At 40.7% G+C, this 26,883-nt stretch overlaps 1 protein-coding gene across 2 annotated transcripts in view; it reads left to right on the top strand.

Annotated features, from left to right (window-relative positions):
• Nucleotides 1–26,883, top strand: part of sema6a (sema domain, transmembrane domain (TM), and cytoplasmic domain, (semaphorin) 6A) — a 99,556-nt gene that overhangs the window by 32,839 nt on the left and 39,834 nt on the right. For both annotated transcript variants that reach the window (XM_026321316.2, XM_026321315.2), the window contains exons 2-6: nucleotides 10,435–10,588; nucleotides 11,294–11,411; nucleotides 21,695–21,755; nucleotides 23,093–23,155; nucleotides 23,762–23,863. In XM_026321316.2, coding sequence (XP_026177101.1) covers nucleotides 10,489–10,588; nucleotides 11,294–11,411; nucleotides 21,695–21,755; nucleotides 23,093–23,155; nucleotides 23,762–23,863 — 444 coding nt within the window. In that variant the 5' untranslated portion in view covers nucleotides 10,435–10,488. The remainder of the gene's footprint in view (nucleotides 1–10,434; nucleotides 10,589–11,293; nucleotides 11,412–21,694; nucleotides 21,756–23,092; nucleotides 23,156–23,761; nucleotides 23,864–26,883) is intronic.

Raw genomic sequence — 26,883 nt, 5'->3', positions numbered from 1 at the left:
CAGGATGGCACTAAGTGAGGTGTTAGCTGTTGTATTTCTGTTATTATGTGAAGTGTCTTAGACTTACTAGTCTACAGCACTGTGGGTATAGTGACAGTGGTCTAATTGCACTGATTGGCTTTGCTCTAATCAGTTTCAGAGACAGAGACATTGGTTTCCTGAAGAATTACATGCTTATATCATTTCTCTTCTGTATCTTTGAACCAATCTTCTTCCACACTTATTTATTTTGCTTTGAACTCCTCTACTTCCTCCCACTGTGTGATTTATTGGCAGCTAAACCAAAACACAAGCAAGAAATACCCTTCCTTACAGTCTATCCTATGTCTGAGAAGATCACTGTACTTTTTGTATTGTGCTACCTCATCTTGTGATATAACAGAAATGGTAATGACAATCACCACTCTGCTGCAGACCGGCAACATTTGTTTGCAGTTGGCTGTACTGTATTGTGTAATACATTTTCTTTTGATTCATTTTCTTTCTTTTGCACACTGGCAGGGGTCTTAGTGATCTGCCTGCCTGAGCATTGTCATTTTGTTCATTAGTTTAGAGCTGGATGCGAGCTACATCACTGCTACAATATGGTCTGTGGAGATAACGACATTCAGACAGATTCATTCTGTACATTGGGAAAAACAGCTTCTGTTGTATAATGTGTTGTCAGTCAGTAACTGCACCCTCATGCAGCAGCTGAATTGAATGTCTTGGTTTATCGGAGATGATTCATAATGCTATTGGATGTGATGCACTAAAAGAAAACAAGATATTCTGTTATCAGCATTACGACATCACGGGCTAACACACAACATAATTGTGTTTAGTTTATTCCATCCTCCATTATGAATATATGTTTCCTGTCATAGAGGAAAATGGAGAGAAATAGAATCTGTAGGATGAGGTTTTATTATATTCTTTATTATATTCTAGATGTATGTGGTTTTTAGTTGCAGAGAGGACTGGGAAGATGAGAGAAGCACAGAATAAGAAAAAAGATGAGAAGGAAAGGAAAATATAAAGTCCAGAGAATGACAGAATAAGGTGCTTTGTACTAAATGTATAAGAAATAGAGATGAATAATTGAGAGAGACTGAGAAAATGTGTGCTAGTGATGTGCACTGCTCTCCCCTGACCCGATATTACCATATTACCTTAATAGAGATTAGCATCATGCTTGGTCAGATCTGATAGGCGCGTTTACTGTGGAACAGAAGGCCAGCTAGCCAGTTATCAGCGAGGACACAGACTCAATCACTTAGCATAATGGAACCTGCATCAAATGAACTGGGAGCTCAACAAGAAAATGCCATTAACAGAGCTGAAATGATTTTCTGTGATGGCAAAACAGCAAATGAAATCATGCTACATTTGCAGACCTTGACTGAAACAGATGCACACGGTATCTTCTGCTATCAACCAGCATTATTTACAAGGTAATATGGCATTTGTTTTTGTTTTACGTCTTTCACAAGGATGTGTAACTAAGTATATGTGCATGCTGGTGTCTCCAGTCTGCTTCTCGATGTTTGCAGCATTGCGTTGCTAATTGTGCAGTTTACCACTTGAAAAAGTAAAAATTCACAACTGATAGATTGTTGAAAAGTGGTTCAGTTGCTGCACACCTTAGTGAACAGTAAGGGGGAATGCATTAGGTACACAATGAGGTACAGATAGAGATGGCATCACACCTTGTAAAACTCTGAAGCACACCTATTATGGAGAAACAGGAGGCTGTGAGATGTGAAAACTGTGCCAGATGGATACAACAACAGAAAACCATCACACCTCTGATTCAGTCCCCGCAGGCCACCCGCTTATATCCTGTGTCTGCTTTACCAGTTGCAAGGAGAGGAAAAGAACACTCACACTCACACACGCACACGCACACACACACACACAAAACAGCTGCAAAAGTTCAGTGTTAAACCACAAGCAAAAAACCGTGTATAGTCTTTCTAATATAAAGTGAATTCATACAGGCAATTAGACGTTTTTGCCAGATGTTTTGACATTTCTGCCCCAATTTTGTACTGCAGTAGAAGGTTATATGCTTGGGCTATTTTATTATCAAGGACTCTGTCCAAGAACAGACATTATTTTGATTTCAGATACAGATGGACATGATTTACATGACTTCATACACACATGCTATCTTTATGTCTATTTAGTCAAGGTCCAACAAGGGAAACAATTTCCATTTCTTTGCTCCAGATCTTCTTGCACCCGTTATAGCCATAGTAAAAACCACTTAGCGAGCCGCCGCTGAATATTGGCTTTGAGACTTTTCTCATTTACAGTCCAAGCCTGTCGAGAAAAAGGGTTTGTAACTACCCAGCTCTCAGGCCAGAATTACAGCTATTGTTTTATTGATTACTCTTCCTCTTTTATTTGTGGGGAAACTACCCCAGGAACACAGCGTCCCTTAGCTACTTCTCCTATACAGTTCTAAATAGCCAGACTAATTTCTGCTATGACTCAAAGAACTTATGCATGGATTGCTTTGGGTCTATCAAGCTTTTCCCTCTTCCCGTTAGTGAACCAGTTTTTCATCTCTTCTTGAAATTACATAAAAAATCATTTTAGTGCTCATGCATTTTACATTTGGAAATACTTAACCAGAGACCCACAGAAATGGATTTCCCTGTTATGTGTCTCCCTGCTGATGGCTTAGCTGATGTTTGCTGAGGCCGAGAGCCTGAGAAATATGTGCTTAACCCCTTCCTTGAAGTCTTATTTTCCCCTGCAAGGAGAGGAAGATGTGGACCAGCCACACACTTCTAAACATATTTTCATATGTTTTCAACCCCAGGCAGCCTTATTTAAAGCATTACTTGCTTCATCGACCTTACAGGATGGAAGTCCCTGGTCTGTATCATGACTAAGCATAGCATGGCATTGTGCAGCATTGCCTAAAGGCACCCTGCAGTCGGCCTTCACAAAGTGAGTTTCCAAGTAAAATGTGCATTATGCCGTGTGACAGTTTCAACACCCCCATCGCTGTTCCACAGGGTGCTGTGCTTCAGTCATTCCTCTCTCTCTGCGGAGTTAATGTGGCATTTAGCTCAGTGACATTCTGACATTTTTTAACTGCTATTTCTCTCCTGCACCTCAGGAGAAACACTGAGTCTCGGTTTGTGTCTCACAGCAGCTTTTGCTCTTTTGACAAGGGTCAAACTCAACACTGGACGAGTGATCTTTACTTAAAATGACCAACTACTGTATGAATACAAAAAGTATGGCCTTATGTTACAAATCATTCAGAGAGTAAATTAATAAACAGGTGATACCAAACAATCAAATGGACAGGCTGAGTAGCACCAGACCAAAGAGATAGTTGGATCAAAAGAGAGACAGAGAAGGCTATGTGCAATTTTCTCAGTTTATGCCCAAACAGCTCTGTATCAGCTGCTTCCAGATTGATTAAGGTGCCCTGCTAGTATCATCGCGTGCAATGATTGACAGGCACGGAAAAGGTTCTGGTATTTAAATATGTAACCTTGTTCTTTTTTTGGGGTCAATCTCTTAAGCAGCAGCTGTGTGTATGATGTGAGCTGAGCTTTGTGTTCGTGTGGATGCTTGAATATGTGTCACTGAGTGGGGGCTTGTTTTGATTCATAAATGCTTTTTCCAGACAAAGGAAAAGAGCAATTTGCACCACACCCATCTTTTTCTTCTTTGCTGCCATTATCAATGAGATGAAGAAAAGTGAAAAAAGAATTAGGAGGGCGAGGAGACTGGAGAAAGGGAGGAATGATGGTGATACTATAACAAATGTTTTCATTAGGTCTGTGAGAGGTAGGGAGGGAACATAAGAGGACAAATGGCCTTGTGGGTCTGATAGACAAAAGAGTGAATAAGACTAGGACTGTGAGTCTTCAGCCAAACTAGCTGCTCTCTGAGGCTACACTTTGGCCGTGTGATGTTAACATGTTGAAATTTAGCAGGTATTACATTTACCATATTCATTATCTTAGTTTAGTGTTTTAGCACCTACCATTTAATAGTTGGTGCACTAATTACATCTGAGGCTGACGGGAAGCTTGGATAAATTGAAATTTGTACCTGGTCATGGCACTAGAGGAATGGTAACTATTTGCCAAAGTAATTTCAGTTCACGCTGAGGTGAACATAAACATCTGTACCAAGTTTTATGCAAAAATTATTTAGACTATTCACCTAAAATCAAATGTCAGCTAGCGGAAAATTAAAGGCATGACTTTTTAGGACTCATCCCCTGAGCACCATGGATATCTGTATCAAATTCCACCATAATTCATCTGATATTTGTTGAGGTATTTCAGTCAAGATCGATGTCTTAGCATGGTTAAAAAAAGAAGAAAGATGCTGAGATACCCATAGCATCCAGCACAAAAACTTACAGATTTGGAAATGTGTTATTACACCATATTTAGTGCTATACCTGTATGCTCACTGGAGGTTTTCCAGAGTAATTCTGGAGATCATTTCAGTCCCAGAAGCCTAACAAGTTCTTGACCTACTTTTAAAAACAGTGTAGTGAGATGTAGGTAGTTATCTCCTCTCATCTCTCTCCTCGGGTTGAGATCTGCTGGTGATAGAGTTTGTGAAATGTCAGTTTACTTTGGATCATTCTCTAACAGAGAACGCCCATTAACCTCCCCTCCTCTTCCCATCTCTGCTATCTTTTCCATTCCTTTGCTGTTTTTTCCTTTCCTTCCCACCTTCCTCTCTTTGCTACACTTCTTATTTTATGTTTTAGTCTCCTTATTTCTACATCTATGGTAATTAGCTTCAAAGAATGTCCTCAATATGTACAGAAAAAAAGATATCCATTGCTTTGAGACAGATAATTGTTTATAATGATTAAGAAGCATGGAGCCATGTCCAGGCTTAATGGTTTTTAGATCACAGAGGCAGAGTTATAAAGATAGCAGCTTATCTCCAGTCACTGAATGTCTTTGTTAGGTTGCTGTTGTTCAAAGTTGGCTTCCCCTCTGTTCCCTCGCTGTTCTTCTGTCTCTCTCTTCCCTCTCATCTTTTTAAGTTGTCTTTGGCCCACTTCCACAATCAATCAGTCACCTCATTCTTGTATTTGGTCTTGTGCTTCAATAAAGGGCCTATAGCAACAGGGTGCCTCATTCATGTCTACTTCATTGTCTTTTATTAATCAAACCATGATGGATTACCTCTATACAGATATTCATTGGAAAACAGCATCTAAGGATGAAAAACAAGAAAAGAAAGGATTATTTGTGGGAGTAGGCGAGTGTGTGTGTAGCTGTATTTGTGTGCTGATATTGGACTCTAGTTTGGCTCTTGTTCTTAAAAAGACAGACAGGTTCCTCCCTCTCAATTCCCTCCTCTTATCATGCCCCCCTGGGTTCAGGCAGACAGCTCCTCCTGTCTTTTTGCTCTGATTTATCAGGCCAAGGATGACAAGTGTAAACACCTGCCAAGGTATCCTCCCCATCTGGGAGCCCTAGGTGGTTGGATGTGTTCCATTTTTTTTTCTTTCCCTCCTCGTATGGTGGATCAGTGCATTATTCCCACCCGGCAGTCTTTCTAACCTCCTCTGTTTGGTCATCTTCTCTTTTGTGTTTGCACCTCACCCCAGACACTATCTCCTCCAGCATGCCTGTGAACAGCTGTGACCATGGAAGGTGGTCTGGAGCTTTGTTGGGTTTAGTTGTTGTAAAAATGTCTGGTGTTGGGGGTGTTGTGTTCACGCCTGTGTTTAAGATCTGTTTCTGCTCTGTGAGATTCTCCCAGAACAGAAACTTTTGAAGTTGCTGGAATTACCCCACTGTCATTCATCAACCTGTTAAATCTCTTTGGTTTTTTTCTTCAGTTCCAGCAACCAACCATGAAAAACAACTATAAAAGCAAAACATTACTATTCTTTTATTCCTGTTTAAAAGGGTCAGGTTATCTGAGGCACACAGTTAGTTTTGATTTTATTTTTCCGAGTTTTAAGATATCTCTTACTGAGTTCTCTGTCTGCACCCAGCCACAATGCAAGTGACATAGATCACTTTCAGGATTACATAAACAACTTGAAAAAGTCACAACAGGCCACAGAACAAGCAGTGAACAGTTCCTTTGGAAATACTCTTTCAAAACTTTGAGTTCTTTGGCTTGTCTTGAGCAACACAGAAAAATAGACACAAACATCTATAGTGTATGGTGTTTCATTTGTGTCCTCTATTTCATTAAAGATACAGCACAGCACAGCACAGCTGGACCTCCTCAAAATGCAAAGACTGGCTATAATTACACGTAACAGAACATTGGCGGTAAGCTACCGCTTCTCTTCAGCATTCCTGTCCATAAACCCTTCAGCAGCAATCTGTGGACATTACCCAGACGGCCAAATATAAACACAAGCAGGCTGCACTTGTATCAAAGCTGTCAGACAACATTTTCAAGAAGCTGCTACTTAAAAACATTCATATGAAATGCTTCCTCCTCACTAGACTATGATCAAAAATCCAATTTCCTAACAGACAAGCATCTGACAATGACATATTTGAAAACATCATATTGATGTAAAAACCTTGCATATGTCCTTTACTCATAAGGCAAATATTCAATACTGCTGTGCTATGTGAAGCCATTTGTAGATAGATGACAACCAGATACCAGATAGATGACAACTATTCAGAATATATGACAGGGACTCAAGCACATATTGATGGCAATGAAACAAGCCAAACAAACAAACAAACAAACATGAAGACATAAACAGTTATCCAAATTGTTTGTAATTGCTCTTCAGAATGACGATGATTTTCGGATCTGATGCTTCTATAAATCTGCCATTATAGTGTAAATCACGGTTTCAAAAATAAAAGAGTTATGTATTTTATGGCTAAGCATTAATTAGGTTTAGCTTTAAAAACCACATGATTAGGAATACAGAGCCCATACACCCAGGCTGCCTTTCCTAAAGAACTTTGTCACTTAATCATAAACATATGTTTTAGGCCTTTGGTTGAAGTGAATGATGCTGTCATTTTTCTTGGGAGGAAGGTTTCTAAACACATTCAGAAGCTATAACCAACAAGTCTGCTCTGATGTATTAAAATTACTCTCTCATTTCAGTCACAGTTTGAAGGCTGGCACAGTTAGGGCCTTTGTATGTATGTATGCATGTGTGTGTATGCGTGTGTGTGTGTGTGTGTGTTTGGGAAAATCTGTCCAACCAAGTTTCATCATGTGTATTTGGAGCTCTGTTTTCTGTTCACTTGTGAATTTAACCGAAGTGACAAACTAAACGTGAAGTGAAATGTCAGGGAACATTTCCTTCCTTTGCCTCACCTGAAGCTCACTGTGGCTACCCCTGTCGCTCTGATAAATGTGTTTAACTGTGTGTATATTTTATCTGAGCACCCATAGCTAACATGTTGATGCAACAGCAGCAATAACATCATTAGGGCTAATAATGTGTTTATTGTTAAAGCTAATGCAGTTTGGGTCAGCTGTCCCCATGAGACTACTGAGTGTGGGAGAGAAATTGGCTGCAAGTGTGTGTGTGTGTGTGTGTGTGTATGTTTGTGATAGTTTGTCAGTTTGTGTTGTAGAAATGCATTTATCCTGAATATAGATTGATTTTATGTGTGTTTTGTTCAAAGTTTCTTCTTCAAGTTGTGTGTATTTTACTCTTGTAAGGACACAAGGTGACTGAGTATGTTATTGAGTGTGTGCACGTGTATACTTATTCATAAGTATGTAGAGGGATTCTGGGGGGTCCTTGTGTTTTTATTACCTGCTGGTGGCCTCCTGCCAGCATCCAGCTTGATTAACTCTCCCCGCTTCTCTTCCCTTTCTGTTTTACACACACACATACACACACACAACCAGCTACTTTATCACTGAGAGTGAACAGGAGGTTTAAGGGAATAGCAGCTAAGGTTTTCAAATTGTTATTATCTATTAAAAGCCTGAGGAGGAGGCACATGGCTCCACTGTTACTCTTTATGCCTTCTCTTTGGTTGTTTTTCAAGGATATCTTTTACAAGAGAGGAAATCCGCACACTTCCACCTGCGCAAATGTGGTTTTTGGTAGTACGTAATTTATTGCTGGAATCTGAGAACATGTTAAAGCCTCGATTCCTGGATCCTGATGTTCTCACTTTGTATGTGTGTGTGTGTGTGTGTGTTTGTGCTTAAACAGATGTCTGCAGTGGTGTACAAAAGTAGCAGTTTACATCAGGATTTAACACACACAGTCACACTCACACACAAGGAAGCAATTTGCTCTTCCACAAAAAGGGTGTAATTCAGTAAAGACAGACTGTGTCTCCCTCTTGTTACTCATGGCTGGCAGCTGGTAATGAAAGGACCACTAGAAGGCTTAGGGGTTTCACTTAAGTCATTTTGTGCTCAATTTATTTTGTGCATCGCATGAGGCAGTGTGAGATGATTTGACTAACAGTTTTTAGCATCCTATCACACCCCACAAATATAGATGTGCCTCGCCTTCACCATCCAGCAGTTCCCAGCACATGCAAGACAAATATCTGCAGTACGATTAATTGTCTGAGAGTAATTTTAAGAAACCATAGCCCCACATCATTGACATTCACATGGAAGGAGGAGATATTGAGACATAATCAAGTCTATCATTACAGAAGGTCTCCTGCTTTCAGAGCACACAGATCTTATGTTTTTTTGTTTTTTTTTTGGTCAACACAATATCCATCCATCACTCACTCCTTCAAGGCCAGCTTCTCTGCCTCATTCCACTTTCTGCTCATCAATCAGTCAATCAGTGCAGGACTTTTGGGTCATGGTTCACCAGAAAAACACATTTCAGGCTGACTGTTCTATACAGAGAGAAGAAAAAGTCAATTTTTATGAAAAAATTTGGACAAAGTTGGAACACGCATCACAAGTGTAGCTCATTCAGCCTTCACTGTATAGGGTGAGGGAAAATCCATTTTAGTATTTTTCTCTTCATAAAATATAGAGTGCAGTACAAACAAACTGTGTAAGGATAAGAAGAGTAGGCCATAGGAGTGAGAGAGGCGGGAGGGGAATGTAGCGGACTGTGAGATCAAGGTCGTATCCAGGCTTTAGTTTTGGTATTCTTCTCAGAGTTAAAATGATTCTCCTAGTGAATAGTGTTTTCATTCCTCCCCTGAATGAGATTCACAGGAGCATGGAGAGAGAGAGGGAGAGAGAGAGAGGGAGAGAGAGAGAGAGAGAGAGAGATGAGACAAAGAAAAAAAAAGAAAGTAACCCAGAAGCCCCCCTATCCCCTCGCTCTCTTTGACACACAATAGAGAATGAAAATACAGCGTGGAATAAACAACTTTTATCAGACTAGAGCAAATGAAATCGACTATTTCATTCAATTCTTCATCCCTGAAGCATCCCTTACTCTATCTACTCAGCAATATCTTAGCCTTCCAGCTCCAGTGGAGAAAAAAAAGGTGCTTTATGCAAATTAAATGCTTTATTCTTGATTAGATTACAGATGCAATAATTGTCTTGAATGATGTATGGGTGTAATTTGTTGCCATAAACTGGAGTAGGAAAAGCTCAGTTGCCATGGTTTGTGCTATGAAGACATTAGATCACCACAATACAGGGCATCTGCTATAAATCCACCTTAGTGAACTCACAATAACTACATTAGAAGATTAACTTATTGAGGACATTTGTTTTCCAAGGTTTAAATGTAAATAATCAGGCACTTATCTTACGAGACATGCACAGTGTTTATGCTTACTTGAATGAGAACAGGGAATCAGCAACATGTATTTGAGACCATGTGCAAACCACAGGGTGACTCTTAAACCTTGCACTACAGTAAAATGAAGAGTTCAATAGCTATACTGATGCACCAGCTTAACCTGTGGTATAGTCATCAACTTGTAGGAGTTACTATGTGGGATTGCTACCCTTGTAGGAGGCTGACAAGTGGGAAATTAGGTACTTGCCACACCACCCGCCCCATCTCCAGGTATTGCTGATACTTTACAGAAGGCTAATCTCAACAAGAGCTCTCCTGCTTCACCTGTCACACAGAGAGAGAGAGAGAGGAAGAGAGAAGCACAGAGATCTTTCCTGCCTGTCATTGATCTATGACGCATATTACAGCCATAATCCAATTAATTCTGTTTTGCTTGCAACACAGCTCACTTGAGTCATCGAGAATGCATATATAAATATATCTCTGACAGACTGCAATGGGCTGTGCAAAATGCACAAACAGCCCATTCAAGTGGACTTTCTTTTTCTGCCTCTCCTTGCATCCCCCTGACTTTGTGCAATTCTTTGTTTCATACAAAGAAATGCAGAAACCAAGGAGGGAAAGTAATTGAGGAGGCAGTCAGATGAAAACAGAATTGTGTGACAAACTTCTTTTTTCTACCCCCCCCGTCTTCCCCATTTCTTCTCTTTACCCCTCTCCTTCTTCACCTTGTCTGCCACTCTGGTGTTTCTGCACAGGCTGAGGAAAATCTGTAGCAGAGGACCAGCAGCAGCAGCAGTGTTGGTGCGACCATGAAGTCAGAGGCCTTATTACTCTACTTCACGCTACTGCAAATAGCCGGGGCAGGCTTCCCCGAAGACAGCGAGCCTATTAGCATCTCACATGGCAACTGTAAGTAATATGTCTGTTCTTTCTCTCCTGTCTTTCACTTTGACAATCCACAATTCTGTATCAATTTCCTTCTGCTACATCCCTCTTAGTCCTTGCTTCCTCTGCAAACCCCACCTTCTCTACACTGAATTATTTTTGACTGCGTGGAGTGTGATTTGGTGGCCAAGGATTGACCCTCCACATACACTAAAATGAAGGATTTGAAACGGAGCCCACCCCACATCAGAGGATAATCTGCTCTTTTCCTGTTGGGCTCCTAATGCTGTGTGTGATCATGTAAATGCTGTGGCAAACTGTAAAGATATGGTCATTGTTTTCTATGTGTCCTCCCTCTAACCTGCCCTGTTGTACTCTTAGGGTGTAACACTGCACCTCCTGGCCAGGATAATGAAACAGAAGCCAGGCATCCATAGACAGACCTGCTCCTCCAACAGACTGTTTATTCAAAGCAAGCGCTTTCATTCGAAGCCACTAACAATAGAACGATTGCATGGTACAGGGCAGCACTTTCTAAGCCTACAATTTAAGGTCACAGGAGGAGCTCCATCACTAGTTGTGGTGGTTTTCTGTTTCTGCTAAGACACTTGGACTGACATTTGACCTAAAACCCATGAACAACCTACCTACATTCCAAGTTATTACTAGTTATTAGAGCTATAAATGCAAGATTAACACTTGCAGGGTATTTTTGTCCTCTCCTTGCAGACACGAAGCAGTATCCAGCATTTGTTGGCCACAAACCTGGCAGGAACAACACACAGCGGCACAAACTGGACATCCAGCTCATCATGCTCATGAACAGGACGTTATACATCGCTGCCAGGTAATAGCGTTGGTCAGATTTTTACCATGTATTTTCTTCACACCCAAGAGATACTCAGAAACTGTGGCGATTAGTCATGAACTGGCTCAAATTCACTTACAAAAAAGGGAATCAAAGAAAGACAGAAATTCAAAGAGACAATTCAAATCACTGCTAGTTTTACTACTTTGCTTTTTGGAATCAAAGTGCAGGCCACCATAGATTAGGAGTAATTAAACAGTATTATTAACGGATTATTGAATCCTTCTTCATTCTCTCACATATTACATTGCTGATTGAAGTTGAACTTTAGCTATGAATGATTCTCATCAATTGTTGCCAAATGAGGACTCTGAACATATTATCCTGTTTTAACTCCATATTGCTGAAATCCACAGCAGTTAGGGAACTGAGCTGAACTTTAGAGCCCTGCTGTGCTGTTTCATTTTAAAAATTTTGGGGAATCAGGAGGGACTAATTCTGAGAAAACTGCTGAGACTTTAAGAGGCACTTTGCAGTTTGGACCTTTTCTTTCATTACCTCTTTGTTGTTTTCTATTTTGGGATCACAGTCTGCCAAAACCCTTTTTACCTCATATGATGTCCCTGATGACTTGTGCTCTGTTTTTTTTTTAAACATCCAGGTAGAAATAGACACATACACTTATACAGATAAAAACTATGGTTAAATGAAACACTACACTCAAAAAAGTAATTGTAAACCAATTATAAAATTCATAGAATTATTGAAATGCCATATAGATATAATTTAAGGTATAAATCCATCTTCCAAAAGATGCACATCTTGTGTAACTGTTAGACAGTAATACAGAATTAATCCAGTTATTACTTTACTTGTGGGAAGTCCAGTTGCCATCGCAAATTGATTTTTCAAAGTCTTTGTTTTTTTTCTGCCTGTGTTTTCCTGCTCTGTCCCTTGTCCTTTACTGCTTTCCGTTGATTCCTTAGTGTGTTTTTCATCTGTTTCTTTATTTTTGTGTGACTACTTTCTGAGATAATATAACTCAAATATACCATCTGTAGCCATGAAGAAAACCAATATATATTTTGTCTTTCCGCTTATCATCAGCTTTTTTTCCCTTTTAGAAATGTCCATGGTGCTTCACCTCATGGCAAAGTGAGTGATCTAAATAAACAGTCAAGTCCAAGTCCAAAGCAAGTCCAAACAGGCAGGTTTACCTTCAATGTAAGCCTGAATGCGCAGTATAATGTTAAGGCAGCATTGAAAAGACATTAATAAAAAGGGATCCATATCTGCTTGTTCTTTCCCCTCCATGGCTAATTGAATGGCAAGTTTGATTGGATACTGTTGAAAGCCACAACAGGGGTCTTTCTTTGTTTTCCTTCCAAGCATGTCAAATTTAATGGCAGGGGAAGGCTGCTGCTTTAAGTGGCAGAGCTTTTTAATATATCTGCGGTCATTAAGATTAGGTGCGGGGAGAGGAAGAAAGGAAAACAGAGTAAAAGAGAGAATGCGTGTGTGTGTGTGTGTGTGTGTGTGTGTGTGTGTGTGAGATGGGGCCCCACAGGCTTTGGTCTGCCTGTCGCCCACCTGCTCCACATGGGGTGGCAGGGGCCCAAGGGCTAGCAGAGGGAAATGAGACACAGTGGGTTTATTGGTAGATGTGACACTGTGTGCGTCTGAGTGTGTGAGAGAGGGTGTGTGTTACTTACTTTAGTATGCTGGCCAGTTGTCCAGTGGATTTAAAAGTGATTTCCAGAGTGTGATATGTGGGTGTATGTGTATGTATAGATATTTGGGATGGCATGTGTTGGTGTGCCAGTGGGCGTGAGTGCCACAGCTGGTGACCGCGTCTGCAGTGAGTTGTGTTGTGCGTGCATGGGCGTTACTCCCACACTTACATACTTGCTCAAAGCAGAAGAGAATTCAGACACACGGCTGGGGTATGTGACCCCTGAATAACTAGAATGGCTACCTCGGATTAGACTGAGCCAGGCGACCGCGATCGATCCCGACACAGAGAAGAATGTAGAGTCGGTAATATGGACACACAAGCGACAGCCCATACACAAAGATCCATTGTCACTAAAAGAACATCAATAAAGACGTAAAAGTTGGAATGACAGTTTAAGGCAAAAAATGGACACAATCATCACTTCAGAAATCAATGTAAAAGCGAGCAAACAGTCAACTCAGCAAGACGCGATCTGTTAAACAACGAACAACACAGAAATAAAAAAACTAGGCAACATCAATCGTTACTTTTATGATGGTTGTCCAGTCAAATGACTTGTTTATTCTGGGGCCAGCATCACAGAGCTTTGCCATCATGCCTCTAGACTATTGAGCCTCAGTTCTTGGTGCGCAGCAGCTTGCAGATGGCCACTGTGAATGCAGTCCAAAGCCCAGCACTGTTTCAGGCTGTTTTTTGAATGGCTGCTCAGTGTATTAAATCCCTTTGGCTCCTGTTTTGGCACTGGCAATAAAATCACAAGATTTTTAAGCTGTGAGATGCATGCAAACATAGCAACTGATGAAATTGTAAATAGACAAAAGTGGCTAAATCCATAGAGGGAAAGAGTCAAGGTTCTGGCAACTGAGCAACTCAGCAACAGATGCAGTGATTGATAATTCATCCACAGTTTTAAGCCTTGAATGAAATGTATTGATTTGGCAGTCAGAGGCTCTTTTTGCAGCCCTGCTTCAGCCATTGCATCTGAACTGATATTAAACAAAATGACCTGTTGATGAGGTCATATAGCTTTTTTAATATGTTTAAAATATCATTAGTCCTTTTGGACTCATATATGTTTGATTATGAATCCAGTTCATGACTAGTTGAGTCCCTTAATATTCTCATTTTTATTCCATGATTCATTTTCCGTCAGGCACATTATCCAGGGGAACAGTACAGCCTGATAAGATATCAGACTCGAGTTATTTCATATAGCAGGATATCAAAAAGTATTTTTTGGTTGAATTATGAAGACTGGCATTGGGCTGAGTATAGTGTTGTTTTTTCTCACTTTCACACATATGTATTTTGTTAACTAGAGTGATACATAGCGATTTACCTACTAACAAGACCTCTTCTAAACTGGATACAGATTCACTGAAACCTATTTACTAACTTATTATTTTCTATGTGTCTGCTGTTATCTGTGTTTAGCAGGTGAATCACATTCAGTAAAAGCAATTAACTGTTCTTGATGAGTTGAGAGATGGACGCATGAGGATCTGGGTTCAGCTTGAATTCATCATAGTGCAATAGGAGATTTTTATTTCTGATCTCTGCAAAAAAATATTGCAGCGCATGTGTATCTGTGTGTGCCAGCGTGTGTGCATGAATATTGCTGAGTATCTGGCTGTACAGTTCTAATCACAACAAGACATGTCGCAATAAGTGGTAACTCCACTGATTTGATGGAAGAGTCTTGCCATTTAGCAGTCAGACAGACATATCAAAACTCAAAACTGAATTCTCAGACTTTCTGGTGTGGCATATGTGTGTGAGCTTATTTCTGTCAGTCCTGAAAATGCCAGTCGAAAACCACATGTATGTTCCTGGAGTTTTGAAAGCAGTACTGCAAGATCACTTCAACTTTATCAGTTCTCACTTATTGAAGCAAACATTTTAGAAGTAGAATGTTTTAAATGTAAAACACAGGACTATAACTATGTCATGTTGAACCTCATGTCTGTCAGTTCCAATGACACTGTCGTCCCATGAGTGTCTGTTAAAAAACTACATACTCATGTCCTTTGACTACATACTCATTTTCAGCAATGTTGCTAAGTTTTCAAGGTCTCACCAGTTACTGTAACTACAATGTTATCACTACCGATAGGAATGATGGCTAAAACTGTGAAAATGTAAAGGCTATATGAATTTGGAACATGTCTTTCAGCTTATGGAGAGATCTGAGGAGTAGAGACAAGCAGAGAAGGATTGAGACACTCCATACATAATTCTGCATGTGTGTCTGTGTGAATGTGTTACTGTATACCCAGCTTAGTGAGCATGCCCCAGGTCCCTCCACATGCAAGGCATAGTCGCCATTCCCGAGCCTTGGTCAGCCTTTACCATGGTAACACCAACCACACTCTGTTAACACCCCTCTCTGATGCTGGGAAGCATGGGAACCGGAGAGGGAATGTGTGTGTGTGCACGTGAATTTGTGGGAGAGAGACTTACAGAGGAAAAAGACCGGGGTAAGAGTGCAGGCACCAAATTCATGGTTGCCGTTAGCACTCACACAGAGACACAAAGACAGACAGTCAAAATCCCGATTACCTTCTCTCAGTTGAGTCCTGTGGAACAGTCATGCCACTGTGGCTGCTGTTCTTCCCTGTCGGGTCTCTTTGGGTCTCACAGAGGAGGCCACTAGAGTCTCCATTATTGTAGCTGCACCAAATCCTGTTAAAACCCACTAATGACTGGGATTACATGGTTGCCGCCTCTCCCTCTGCTTACAGAACCAGCGACATCCAGCCACGTCCACACTTTGAAACAAAGCTTGCAGCTCCAGTAATCATAATTACCTGAATTAAAAGTTGGAGAAAGTTTCCATCCAAAATGTAAATCTCAAAGTATGTAAAACACTCCTAAGGTTTAGACAGTTAGCAAAACTTTAACAATAATGCATAAAGCCTGGCAGCAATTTCTGTTCTCAAACTAGTGTCAGCTTATTATAACAGGCACTAAAGTTACACATCACTGAGACTACTCCAGCTGGTTAGAGAGGAGAGGTTAGAGATTCAGAGCAAGGAGGTGCATTTTTGTATTTAGGTGCCTACTAGATTGCCTTCCTTTAAATCAACTTTTTTTTTTTAGAGTTATTATGTTATATTGCATGTAGTTTCAGTATTATTGGATAGCTTTGGCTGCCATCAGGCACACACTTACCACTACTAAAATGTGCATTAAAACAATATGGCGTTCAATGTGACATCTCTTACCAAATTGTAAAATATTAGCAATATTGTTAGTTGGCATGCACAAAGACATAAATTAAGTAAATTATGTACACAAATGAAGTAATGCAAAAGCACAAATTACTACCTTAAGGACATTCACATTAGTACATATGAATAATTTCCTTACTTACTTGGCTTCCTAGCAGTAAAAATGTAAATATTTTTAGACTATTGGATACAGTTTCATCAATAAATATAAAGAAAAGTTATTATGTATGCTTGCCCATGTGTGCCTGGTCAAAACATGCCCCGCACCCTACTGACCAAGTCACACACAAAAACCCACATACTCATACATGCACACACAAAAGGAAAAGCTGAGAGAATGTAGAAAACCGTAATGAGAATCTCAACCATCGAAAAGAACAACCTGCCTCAGCGTCGGGGTGAGTGAACTCTGGCTTGTTGTATTTCATGCCACCACATCACTGAGGGCCTCCTGGTGCCCCCAGCCTATTCAGAGCCCCAGCAACTCCCTTCACAGCTCAAATGTGCCTGCTGGCTTCCCTGGTTCCCTCCCATCCACTTTCTGAAGACGATTTGAACCAATGTACAATGGGCCCTCCTCTACCACTCATGATCCAGTTATGGAGAGAGGAACATGGGTAAAGAGGGTGATGGTAGAGAAAAGGTGGCAGAGGGGGAGAAAAGGGCGGACATGCAGGCATTTAGTTTGTGGAAAGAAGGGTGGTGGTATAAGGTGCAGGGTGCATGCTAATCACATTCCAGTCTTTTCTGTGACCAGAGTATGAGGTAGTTTGACAAAGACCTAGCAGATGGACCAGGCTGGCCTGTGGTTACCCCAGAAGAAATGCGCTGTTATGAAAACGACATTCTTCCACACAAAGCCCCTGTGTTCTCACAGCCACTCATGGCTACATGTCCGAGGGAGACCCTCTATGTCACTCTATTGCACTCAATCTCACACTCTTTCCCTGTCTAGCTTCGATCTTTCAGCTCTTTCTCTCTCTCTGTACCCATCCTTTTACAGTGCCTCCATATTTGTGTCTAAGAGGATATTTGCATACCTTCCATCCTACTCACACATTTTTGTCACAGAATTTCGGGAAATACAAAGCCCACGCCAAGTGATTCACATTGACAGCCAATGTTCTGCACTCATCGGTTGTCAAAGGCTTCTGTTATTTCATTTTCTTCTGAATCTCTGTTTTTAATTTTCATATCAACACCACAGCCCCTATAGACTCATACATTTTGTGTAATAGCAATTTGCTAGACTGAGCATGCTTGAGTCATAGTTTACAGTTGAAAGAAAGAAAGCGATAGGAAAGCAAATGACGCAGGAAAACATATGGAACAGATGGATTTCAGTAAATGCACATCTATCCTAGAAAAGGCCTGGTCACAGGCCACTAACATATTCTGACTGAACTGCATGTTTGACTCTCAGAGGAATTTGAATCAAATAAATTTGTGTCCAGCGGTAGAGCTGAGGTTTTTGAACACTGATGCGCACCTCCCCATGGGAGCATGGGAAAGTTTAAGGAAAGTGCAGAAGGAGACACATGACGCAAAGATATTGCCTGAGGTGAAAAAGGCAGCTGCATGCTGGGAAGTCAATTATTATAGACTGACCTGCTGAACTTGGCCTGATTGCTAAAATGGCAGTTGGTAGTAGTGGCAGTAGAGATAATTAGGGTATTTTAAAATTCCGAGCACCTGATTTTTGCAATTTATTTAAAAAACAATACGCCTTCAAATTCATAACTCAAATCTAAACATACAGGCATTAAACACATATTTTACATTCAATGTGACTTACCCGCTGAGGTTCATAGTTCATGTATGAGTTAACATCCAGAAATCCACTTAGAAAACAGAGAAAAAAGATCCTCCATATTACTCCAGAACTTGCCAGGGAATCATTGTATCCATATAATAGTAATCCAACAATTGTTGTCCTTGCAGCCATGGGTGCACTGCAAAAAGGAACTGCTAAGAATCCATTTGTCATCCATAATAACACAATGTTGCCAAAATATAAAGACATACAGGTTTTAAAAACATGTGGCTGAAGTTGTAACACACAGTAGATCCACACTTCCTTCTTAATCCACCAAAGAATCATGGGAACTGTAGTTTTAACATGTAGCAGATGACAGTTACCCTAATAGAAAACAAAGACCAATAAAAAAGGCTCTTCCATTCCTGAAACACTGACCCCCCTCTCTCCTCCATCCATCCACAGAGGGAATTACATTTATGATGAAGAAGAATAGAATAATTGACTTGACACTTGCTCTGTTTTCAAATAACAACTTTGATTGTCACATTGTAAATGACCTACATGAGTTAAGATTCCCAGCTGCTCTGCTGTTATACATTGCTACAGCGCTTTATTTGAAATAATGATATAAAATCAGTCAATCAGTCCACTTAGTATGCTTATTATCTGGAGTAACGCTCATACAACATTCCCAATTCTCATAAATAAACAAATAATTTAGAAGTCAAATGTAAATGTATATTAATGTAAACTGATTATAGTTACAGTCAACTGCTCATTGAAAATTGGAATTGACTGTTGAATAATAAAAGGTAGTAGGCTTACATTTTGCCACATCTTTGCCCAACAGAACAGCAGCTTTTACTCAAACCAGTTTTTTAGCCTGAACTGCAATTAGTGGGCAACAGCTGTCTTTAAATCAGACCTGTCTTTAGGCAAAGACCATGCAGATAATTGAAAAGTAACTGCAAATCATGTATACTGCAGCTTAAATAAGCTCTTACACATCATGTAAACTAAATTATCATAGATTAAATGAACACAGTAAAGAAAATATATCAGGTTTTATTATCCAATAACACAAATGAGAATAATGATGATTTGTGAATCCACACCTTTTTAGTGGGGGATGTCAAATGTGACTTCATACTTGTGACTATATAAATTTGCTTACAACACAAAGGGTTTTAATGGATTATGTATTTAAAGTTTCAAAGTTGATTTTCATTGGATATAACATAAATGGAAACTACTGGCTGCCTGGAAGGAAACCAGTTTTAAAATTTTAGTTTTACTTTGGAAAATTGTCTAAAAAAAAGGTTAAATATACAATATTTCTGTTTTCTTTTCATTCTTTTTCACTGTGAAGTGACTCATACTCCAGATGTGTAAATAAGTTAATATATGTTCAGATGAAGTGGTGGAGAGAGGAAAGGGTGCATGTGTGTGTTTGTGTGCATGTTGGGGTAAAGGAGAGGGTGATGGGAGGTGTCCTTGCACATGTGTGTGTTTGGAGAGCTGGTGTTGACACAGACACAGCCACTCCATTGTCCTCCTCCATCTCCAGTCAGGATGTTTGAGGGACGCCTCGCCGCTTGGCTCCCTCTAATCTCTGCTGGAACCAAAAACCCTGTGGCTGGAAGGTTTTGGCCCTCAAGGACACTGAGCAGGAGGACAAAGAGAGGCACAAGACAGAGAATATAGCTGGGAAGGTTTCTGCCGAAAATTATGGAACAGTCAATTACAGATTACTCATGAGCTGTTTTAAAATTGCAGGCAGTAAAATAACCCATGAGATTACACTAAATCCACCAAGTAATCCTCTAATTTAATAGCTTTTAATTTAGTTTTGTCATTTTAATATAAAGTTTCAAGTTTAATATAAAGATATAAATGAACTTAAATGAACTTTAGGAGATACAGCTCAAGAATATAAAGATATCATCAATCATTGTCACCCATAATTTTCTTTTCCGTATAAATGTTTCTTCCTTCCTCTATCTGAAATGTAATGGAATGGATTTTTTTATGTCTGACAAATTGCAGATGCTATTTTTATTATTTCAATTTACATCAGCCCTACAACATGAATCCTACTGCACTTGGAACAATGTGAAAGAAACACAGAACTGCCCTTCAGGAACCGTGGAAATTCAACCCAGATTGGGGAGAATAGTGCGATGCTAGTGCTAGTACTAAGCATTAATGAAAAACATTTTACAGTGAAGTTTGTGGTTTTGGCCTGAAATGTTGGATTTTTCAGTTATGTGCAGTGACAGTCAGCATCTGGCATTTGCTAAAGCAAGTGAACCTGAAATTAGGAAGGGCATGGGATGCATCACAGTGTCCCAGGGTTGACTTCCTTTTTTACTTTTCTCCTTTCATGTCTGAATACTGCATGAAATTGGTCTTAATTTCAGCCCATTTCAAATAACAGGATTTTTTTGAAGAACAATGCTTATGTTATGAAAAAAGACTATAATTGCTGAAGAATAGGCTGTCTTGCTCATGGCCTGACCAGAAATGCGTCCCCCACCTGGTTTTCCTCACCTGGACTCAAACATTAATTATTTTATTTAAGTGTCATGGCCGATAGTGTACAGTAGACGAGGTTCCGTCCTCGAGGAGATGGCAGTGGCCCCCAGGAAAGCGATTTAAGTGGATTCATTTCAAGATGCCTGTTCCAGCGAGGACTTTATTAGATTTAGTTAATGAGAGAGCAAGGCAGGCATGCTGGCTGAGCGCAGGTTGGGGAGCTGGAACGTAATTAAGCCGTGAGTCTGACGATGCCACTGTTACACACTTTGATTAAAAACACATTCAACATCTAATCTCCAACAAATTAAAGTAGTTACCATGTTTGGCACGGTCACCTTTGGTTTGCTCCTCAAATAAGGTATATCCCCCTTTCTCTCTGGCTCTTAATGCTCACACCATCTCTACTCCCCACTACACCCTGTGTCTCTCTGTACCCTAATTCTCCATGGTAAGTAGGTGTAGCTACATGTCTGCTCAACCAGCCGGTCTGTCTGTCTGAGATGTAGTTAACCCTTATGAGTTTTATGTCTTCCATATGCCCTGCTGGGGTTGATATAGTTGGATCGTGTAATAGAGGAGAAGGCTGTATATTTCCAGGCCAGCACACATAAGTCTTCTTGTCTGAGCTATAATGAGTGTTAGTATAGATTTCCTGTGCCTCAAACACTAGGCTTAATTGACCTGAACAACTCTGAGTGACTTGGCACCTCCCGTCTCAACCTTCCCTTATCCCCCCCACAAGACCTTACTCTGGGACAAAGAGGCTTTTGTCCCCAGGCCTGCGCCACAGCACTCTAAACCTTTGTTGACTGTTTCTGTCTGACAGAGCAAATAGCTCTGGCCTCCTTTTGTTTATTGTCATTTTTTGAAGTTTGAACAAAGTTTATACAAAGCCCCATTTGCAGACGTTGTTTGCTGCCTGCAGGGAAACACAGAGAGGGAAGAAAAGAAATGGGTTTATTGTTTGTTGAATTTTTGACTGTCTGCTGCTGTCTGACCTCTTATCGTCTCATCTCTCTCTCTCTCTCTCTCTGTCTCTCTCTCCCTCAATCGCTCGCAGGGATCATATATACACGGTGGACACAGACACTGCCAACAGTGACGAGATCTTTTTCAGTAAGGTGAGTGAGATGTCTGTCTCTTTGAGGACGTGTTGTTCTCAGTAGGCTGGGATTGACAACATAACCCTAATAACCTGGCCACTGTGTGTGCACGTGGGTGTATGCATGTGTATACCTGTGTGTTCGCCAGCTGTCTTACTCACAAACTCGCCGGTGTGAGCTTACCTTGTTAGTCATGGTGACCCCGTTAAGATGATTATCCAATCAATCAGCTAGCAAGCTGCTTGCGTCATCAGTGGAACAGCACAAGGTCTGATGGGTGCGATGCGGAAGCTGGACAGAAGCGGGAATGAGGAAAAAAGAAATGACAACAAAGGGCTAAAGGAAAGATGAGCTGTGTTGCCGGAGAGAGAGAAAGACAAGTGGATGCAGAAGGGAAGAAGATCCCATTGTATGTTTTTGGATTATTCAAAAAAGCACCTCATATTTACATAGACCCTGTAGTGTAATAACCCACTCTCCATTCCATTCCAACCACTCCTAGCTGGCATCACTTGCCCTTAACGTAATGAATGCAAAAAGAATTCAAACAACATACATCTCGTGTGTACAACAACCCGCCATCCCTCCACCTCTTCCACTTCAATGTCAAAGCCTGGCGAGTGGGTCTTAATGAGAGCAGGCTGCAGATGAAAGGCTGGTGGGAGACGCACAGATTGATTGATGACTGAGGGCCTTTAATCAGTGGCTGAGCTCCAAACATGTTGTACAACAGTGGCAAGTAAGCGGTGGTCTGAACCAGGGGCTTAGCACCGACCCACAGACCGCACAGGGCAGGGATGGAGAGCGGTGTGTGTGTGTGTGTGTGTGTGTGTGTGTGTGTGTGTGCGTGTGTGTGTGGGTGTGTGTGTGTGTATGCGTGGCTGTATACCAAATACAACTTTATGTTGACTGATAAGTTTGTGACAGTGAATGAGGGTATACACATTTGTGTGTTTGTAGTTCACTAACCCACAGGCCAAGGTGTAGCGTGCGTGTGTGTGTGCGTGTGTACAAGGTTTGCCAGCATATCAGTCCACAGAAATGATTTCTTTGCTGTGAGAGATCTGTCCTTGGACAGACTTTGTTCTGATCCAGGGTCAGTATCATATTTCCACATCTCTGGGAGAGATTTAGAAGTTCAGGGAGGTAAACTGATCCCCAGTCAGCACATAGAATAAAGTTCACCTCTGAGCAGGTGCCTCAAGAGGGGAATCAATCAGAGTGAATTTCAGATGATTATCACAGTATCGATTGGTTATTGAGCTCAATAGTGCCCTCTGTTTTCTTCTTCTAGCTATGTGCTCATCTTGTTTAATTTCAAATTCTCTCCCCCTCTCTCTCTCTTTTTCTTCCAGAAAATGACGTGGAAGTCCAGACAGGCAGATGTGGACACTTGCAGAATGAAAGGGAAACATAAGGTAAAGAAAACGCAATTTCTGTGCTTACACCTCAATTTCATTTATAGAACAAATGTCACCTTATTCTTTGCAAAACACTTCTTAAGTGAATCACACATTATACAATGTAGCCAAGCTGTAACTGATGTCATTTCTCACCATTTACTTCTCTCTTACACAGACATTAACACAGGATACATGAGACCCTGCAGGTGTAATAACTTCCTCCCTGCAGTTTATATAACCTTCTGCTATCACAATTTATAGTCCATGTTAGAGAGAATTTTCATATCACATGGGAGCATAATTGTATTTTCTCTGGATTTACAATAAAACTGTGTAAAATGAATAATGATTTCATTATTGTTCTAGAAAGCTATTAAATGTTGCATTAAAATCTGTTATAAATACGTCTTAACGTTTCAAGAGGAAACACCATTTCATGATTATATGCTTGATATTTCTTACACTTGTTCCTCACTTGTCTGTAGAGTACTACATGCTGTACTTCAAAATAGACTCTTGGCTTTCAGTGTAAAACTGCCTGTTATAAAAGACCCAAATGTCACCGTGGACCTCCTTTCTTCTTTTTCTCTTTCTTTCCCTCTCGCCTTGCGCTCCCTGAAGGATGAGTGTCACAATTTCATCAAAGTCCTCCTGCAGCAAAATGATGACACCTTGTTTGTTTGTGGAACAAATGCTTTCAACCCCTCATGCAGAACCTATCGGGTAAGGACGAAGACACACACATATAAAAACTAGTCATTTGTGCTCTTTTTGACCTCAATGACAAGCTTTCACTATACTGCGCACTATCAGTCTCTCAAAACTACATTCCAATCGCTCTTTGTCTTTCATTCTTTGTCACACACTCAAATACAAACACACACGGGGCGGGGGGGCTTTTTAAATGCCCAACCATGTGGGAGTTTAGAGGGGGTGAGCTCTGGAGCAACGGACATAGATGGATGACTTTCACAACTCAGCAGGCAATCCTCCCTTATCCAGGTGTACTTTGACATGCTTGATTTAGAAGCAGAGAAACCCTACCACCTACCTTCTTACACACACACACAAACACATGCACGAGTGTGCAGTCCTGAAACCAGATTCAGCCTTCCCCTGTAAACAGATGCTTGCTTGGCTGTACTCATGAACATGTCTGGAATAGTTTCAAGATTCCTCTGGAAAAAAGCAAAACGACCTTATGGAGGTTTCATCTGAATGACCTCAGGTCAAGGAAAAGCGCAAATAGACAAAAGTGGAGTTATCAAGATAAGACAGACAGGAAAGCAGATGAACAAATAAAAAGAAACATACACAAAGAAAAAAGTCGCATTGATGCAGGGCTGCATAAAGACAAACATAAAAAGCAGACCGGCTGTCTTCAAACTGCTGCTGTCCCAATTTTTTCCTTCCCTAGTGACATGAATTTGATGTTTTTTTGATGCTTCAGTGTAAAAAAATGAGTGGAACTGCCATTAGAGTCAATCCTAGCTCATTCACAAGAGAATTTTAATGCTTCCACAGCAGTTTACAGACCTAGAGATTAGCCAACAAAACTTGCTATTGGGAAAAAAGAGCAATTTTATTTGGTATTGACTTAACTGTAGGGCAAATATTGCATCTGAAATCTACTCAAAACTAACCAAGTGCAGGAAATGTGGATTTAATGTAAATGCCATTTAATCCAAGTGTCACTATGAATTATTTTGTAAAATAACGATGACCCGTCATGAAAATTGAGATTTGAGCAACACTAAACAGACAAAAAAGGCAGATAGAGGAACATTCAGACAGACAGTAAGAACCACAGAGATAGAGAGACAGACTCAGGAGAGGTTCTGTCCTGAAGGATCCTATTGTTTAGTTTGTCAGGATGTGATGTGATGGTCACAGCACACACAGATATTATCTAGGTAGCCTGTGGGGAAAACTCTTCTGCTTTGGTTCACCAGATATGTTTACCAGAAAAACAAGACATCTCCGCTCCGTTGCTTTTGTGGTTCAGCATGCTAAGCACACAAAGTGGATGTCTTTCAATTCACTGACTCCTGCGGGGAAAGCGGAATTTATGTCTCTGCATTTATCAGGCGTGGTTAGCTTTTATAGCTCCTCCGGTTATGGTTTCAAGGTTTGTGTTTTAGCTGTTACTGCACTGATATTGCTGCTAGTCTGGTAGAGTTAAGGGGAAGTGAGGCAAAGTGTTATAAAACACAGCGAGGCTTGGTAAAATGGTCATGGATACACACAAGCCTGCTTGCCTGTGCAAACATAAAAATCAGTGCATAATGAGCATAAATTACAACGTTTTATAGGTCTTGTTGACCTAATCTCAAAAGAAATTATAAATGTTTTAGTAATTTTGTGAAAAAGTGCAGCAACCGTCGATATCATGGTCAAATACAAATTTTATTCAAGTGACCGTTAAAATATTCTTCCATGATTCTAAGTCTCTACAATTATTGCCTGCATATTTTAGCGAGTTAGTTTAATATGCTTCCAACTGCTCTTTCCTTTGAAATATGATTCAAGTGGCTGCACTATAATTATTTCAGTTGAAATAAATTGTCATTTTAGTCTGAACATAAATGAATCAATATTCCATGACTAAAATCAGGCTAAATGTAAAGGTTGTCAAAAGAAGGAGAGAATAAGAGCATTTAAAATGTCATAGAAATTGCCACCGATCACTTACACACAGACATGCAGACACACATTCAAATGCTTGGGCACATAGGAAAAAAAACAGAAGTGTGTATTCACCCTTGAAAACACTGACAACTGTGCAAACATGCAAACATACAACACACACATTGTACAAAATCCTCAGACACACACACATTGTACTGCTGGCAGGCTGGCAGGCTCTCTGGGCAGATACCAGACCTTTGATGGTGTGCTGGGCTCATCCACTCTGCTTGGTCAAAAGTGTGTGTGTGTGTATTTGTGGTTAAATCCACCTTGGCCACAGTTTGACTCTCCATCTCCCCAGTGTGACAGCACTGAAAAGAGCTTCTGTTTCGGGGCCAGCCTCATCCCACATTAATCAACAGCACTGCGAGGGCGAGCTGGAGGGATAGATGGGGAGCAGAGGTGGAGAGAGATAGAGGGGGGAGGGAGGGTGCCTGCCCAAACCAGCAACACCCCACATTATGTTCTGTTCTAACACTTTGCCTGCCTGGATACCTTTTATTTTTATCTCTTTACCTACCCCAAACCAACCAATCTAGCTTCATTAGCTTCTTCTTCTGGTTATCCCTTCTTCAACTAGCATTGGTAGTCTGAGCACACAAAACACACACACATTCGTACAGAAAAACACAGACACCTTGGCAGACATGGCACAGTTCTTTTCCGAGGCACTAGGAAGCACCAAACTCACTCTCTTCTTCTATTCATCCTTACCTCTCTCCTCCTCTCCTGCCAGCCTTAATTCGTCTCCCCCTCCATTGCTCCCACCACTCCACCATCTTTCCCTCTGTTGCTTTCTCCCTCTGTCACTCCCTTGCTGTGTTGTTATAATAAACACCGCATCCAGCTGGGTTGATATATGACTGGAGTCAGTTTCATCGCCTGTTGCCGGGTGAAGTGGAGGGGGAATCAGTGGGGAGTCTTGGAAGCAGTGGGTCCCAGGTGATGTGTCCTCGGCTTGACTTGATACTGGTGAACTGAGGTGTACTGGGAAATTTCATCTTTGCATCTGAAATATGATGAATGTACACAGAGGGGTTTATTGTAATCAACAA

This window comes from Mastacembelus armatus, chromosome 9, assembly GCF_900324485.2.
Source record: "Mastacembelus armatus chromosome 9, fMasArm1.2, whole genome shotgun sequence".
In the NCBI taxonomy this organism is placed as follows: Eukaryota; Metazoa; Chordata; class Actinopteri; order Synbranchiformes; family Mastacembelidae; genus Mastacembelus; species Mastacembelus armatus.
Note: the sequence above shows the minus strand (reverse complement) of the source record. Positions and strands in the feature narration are given on the sequence as shown.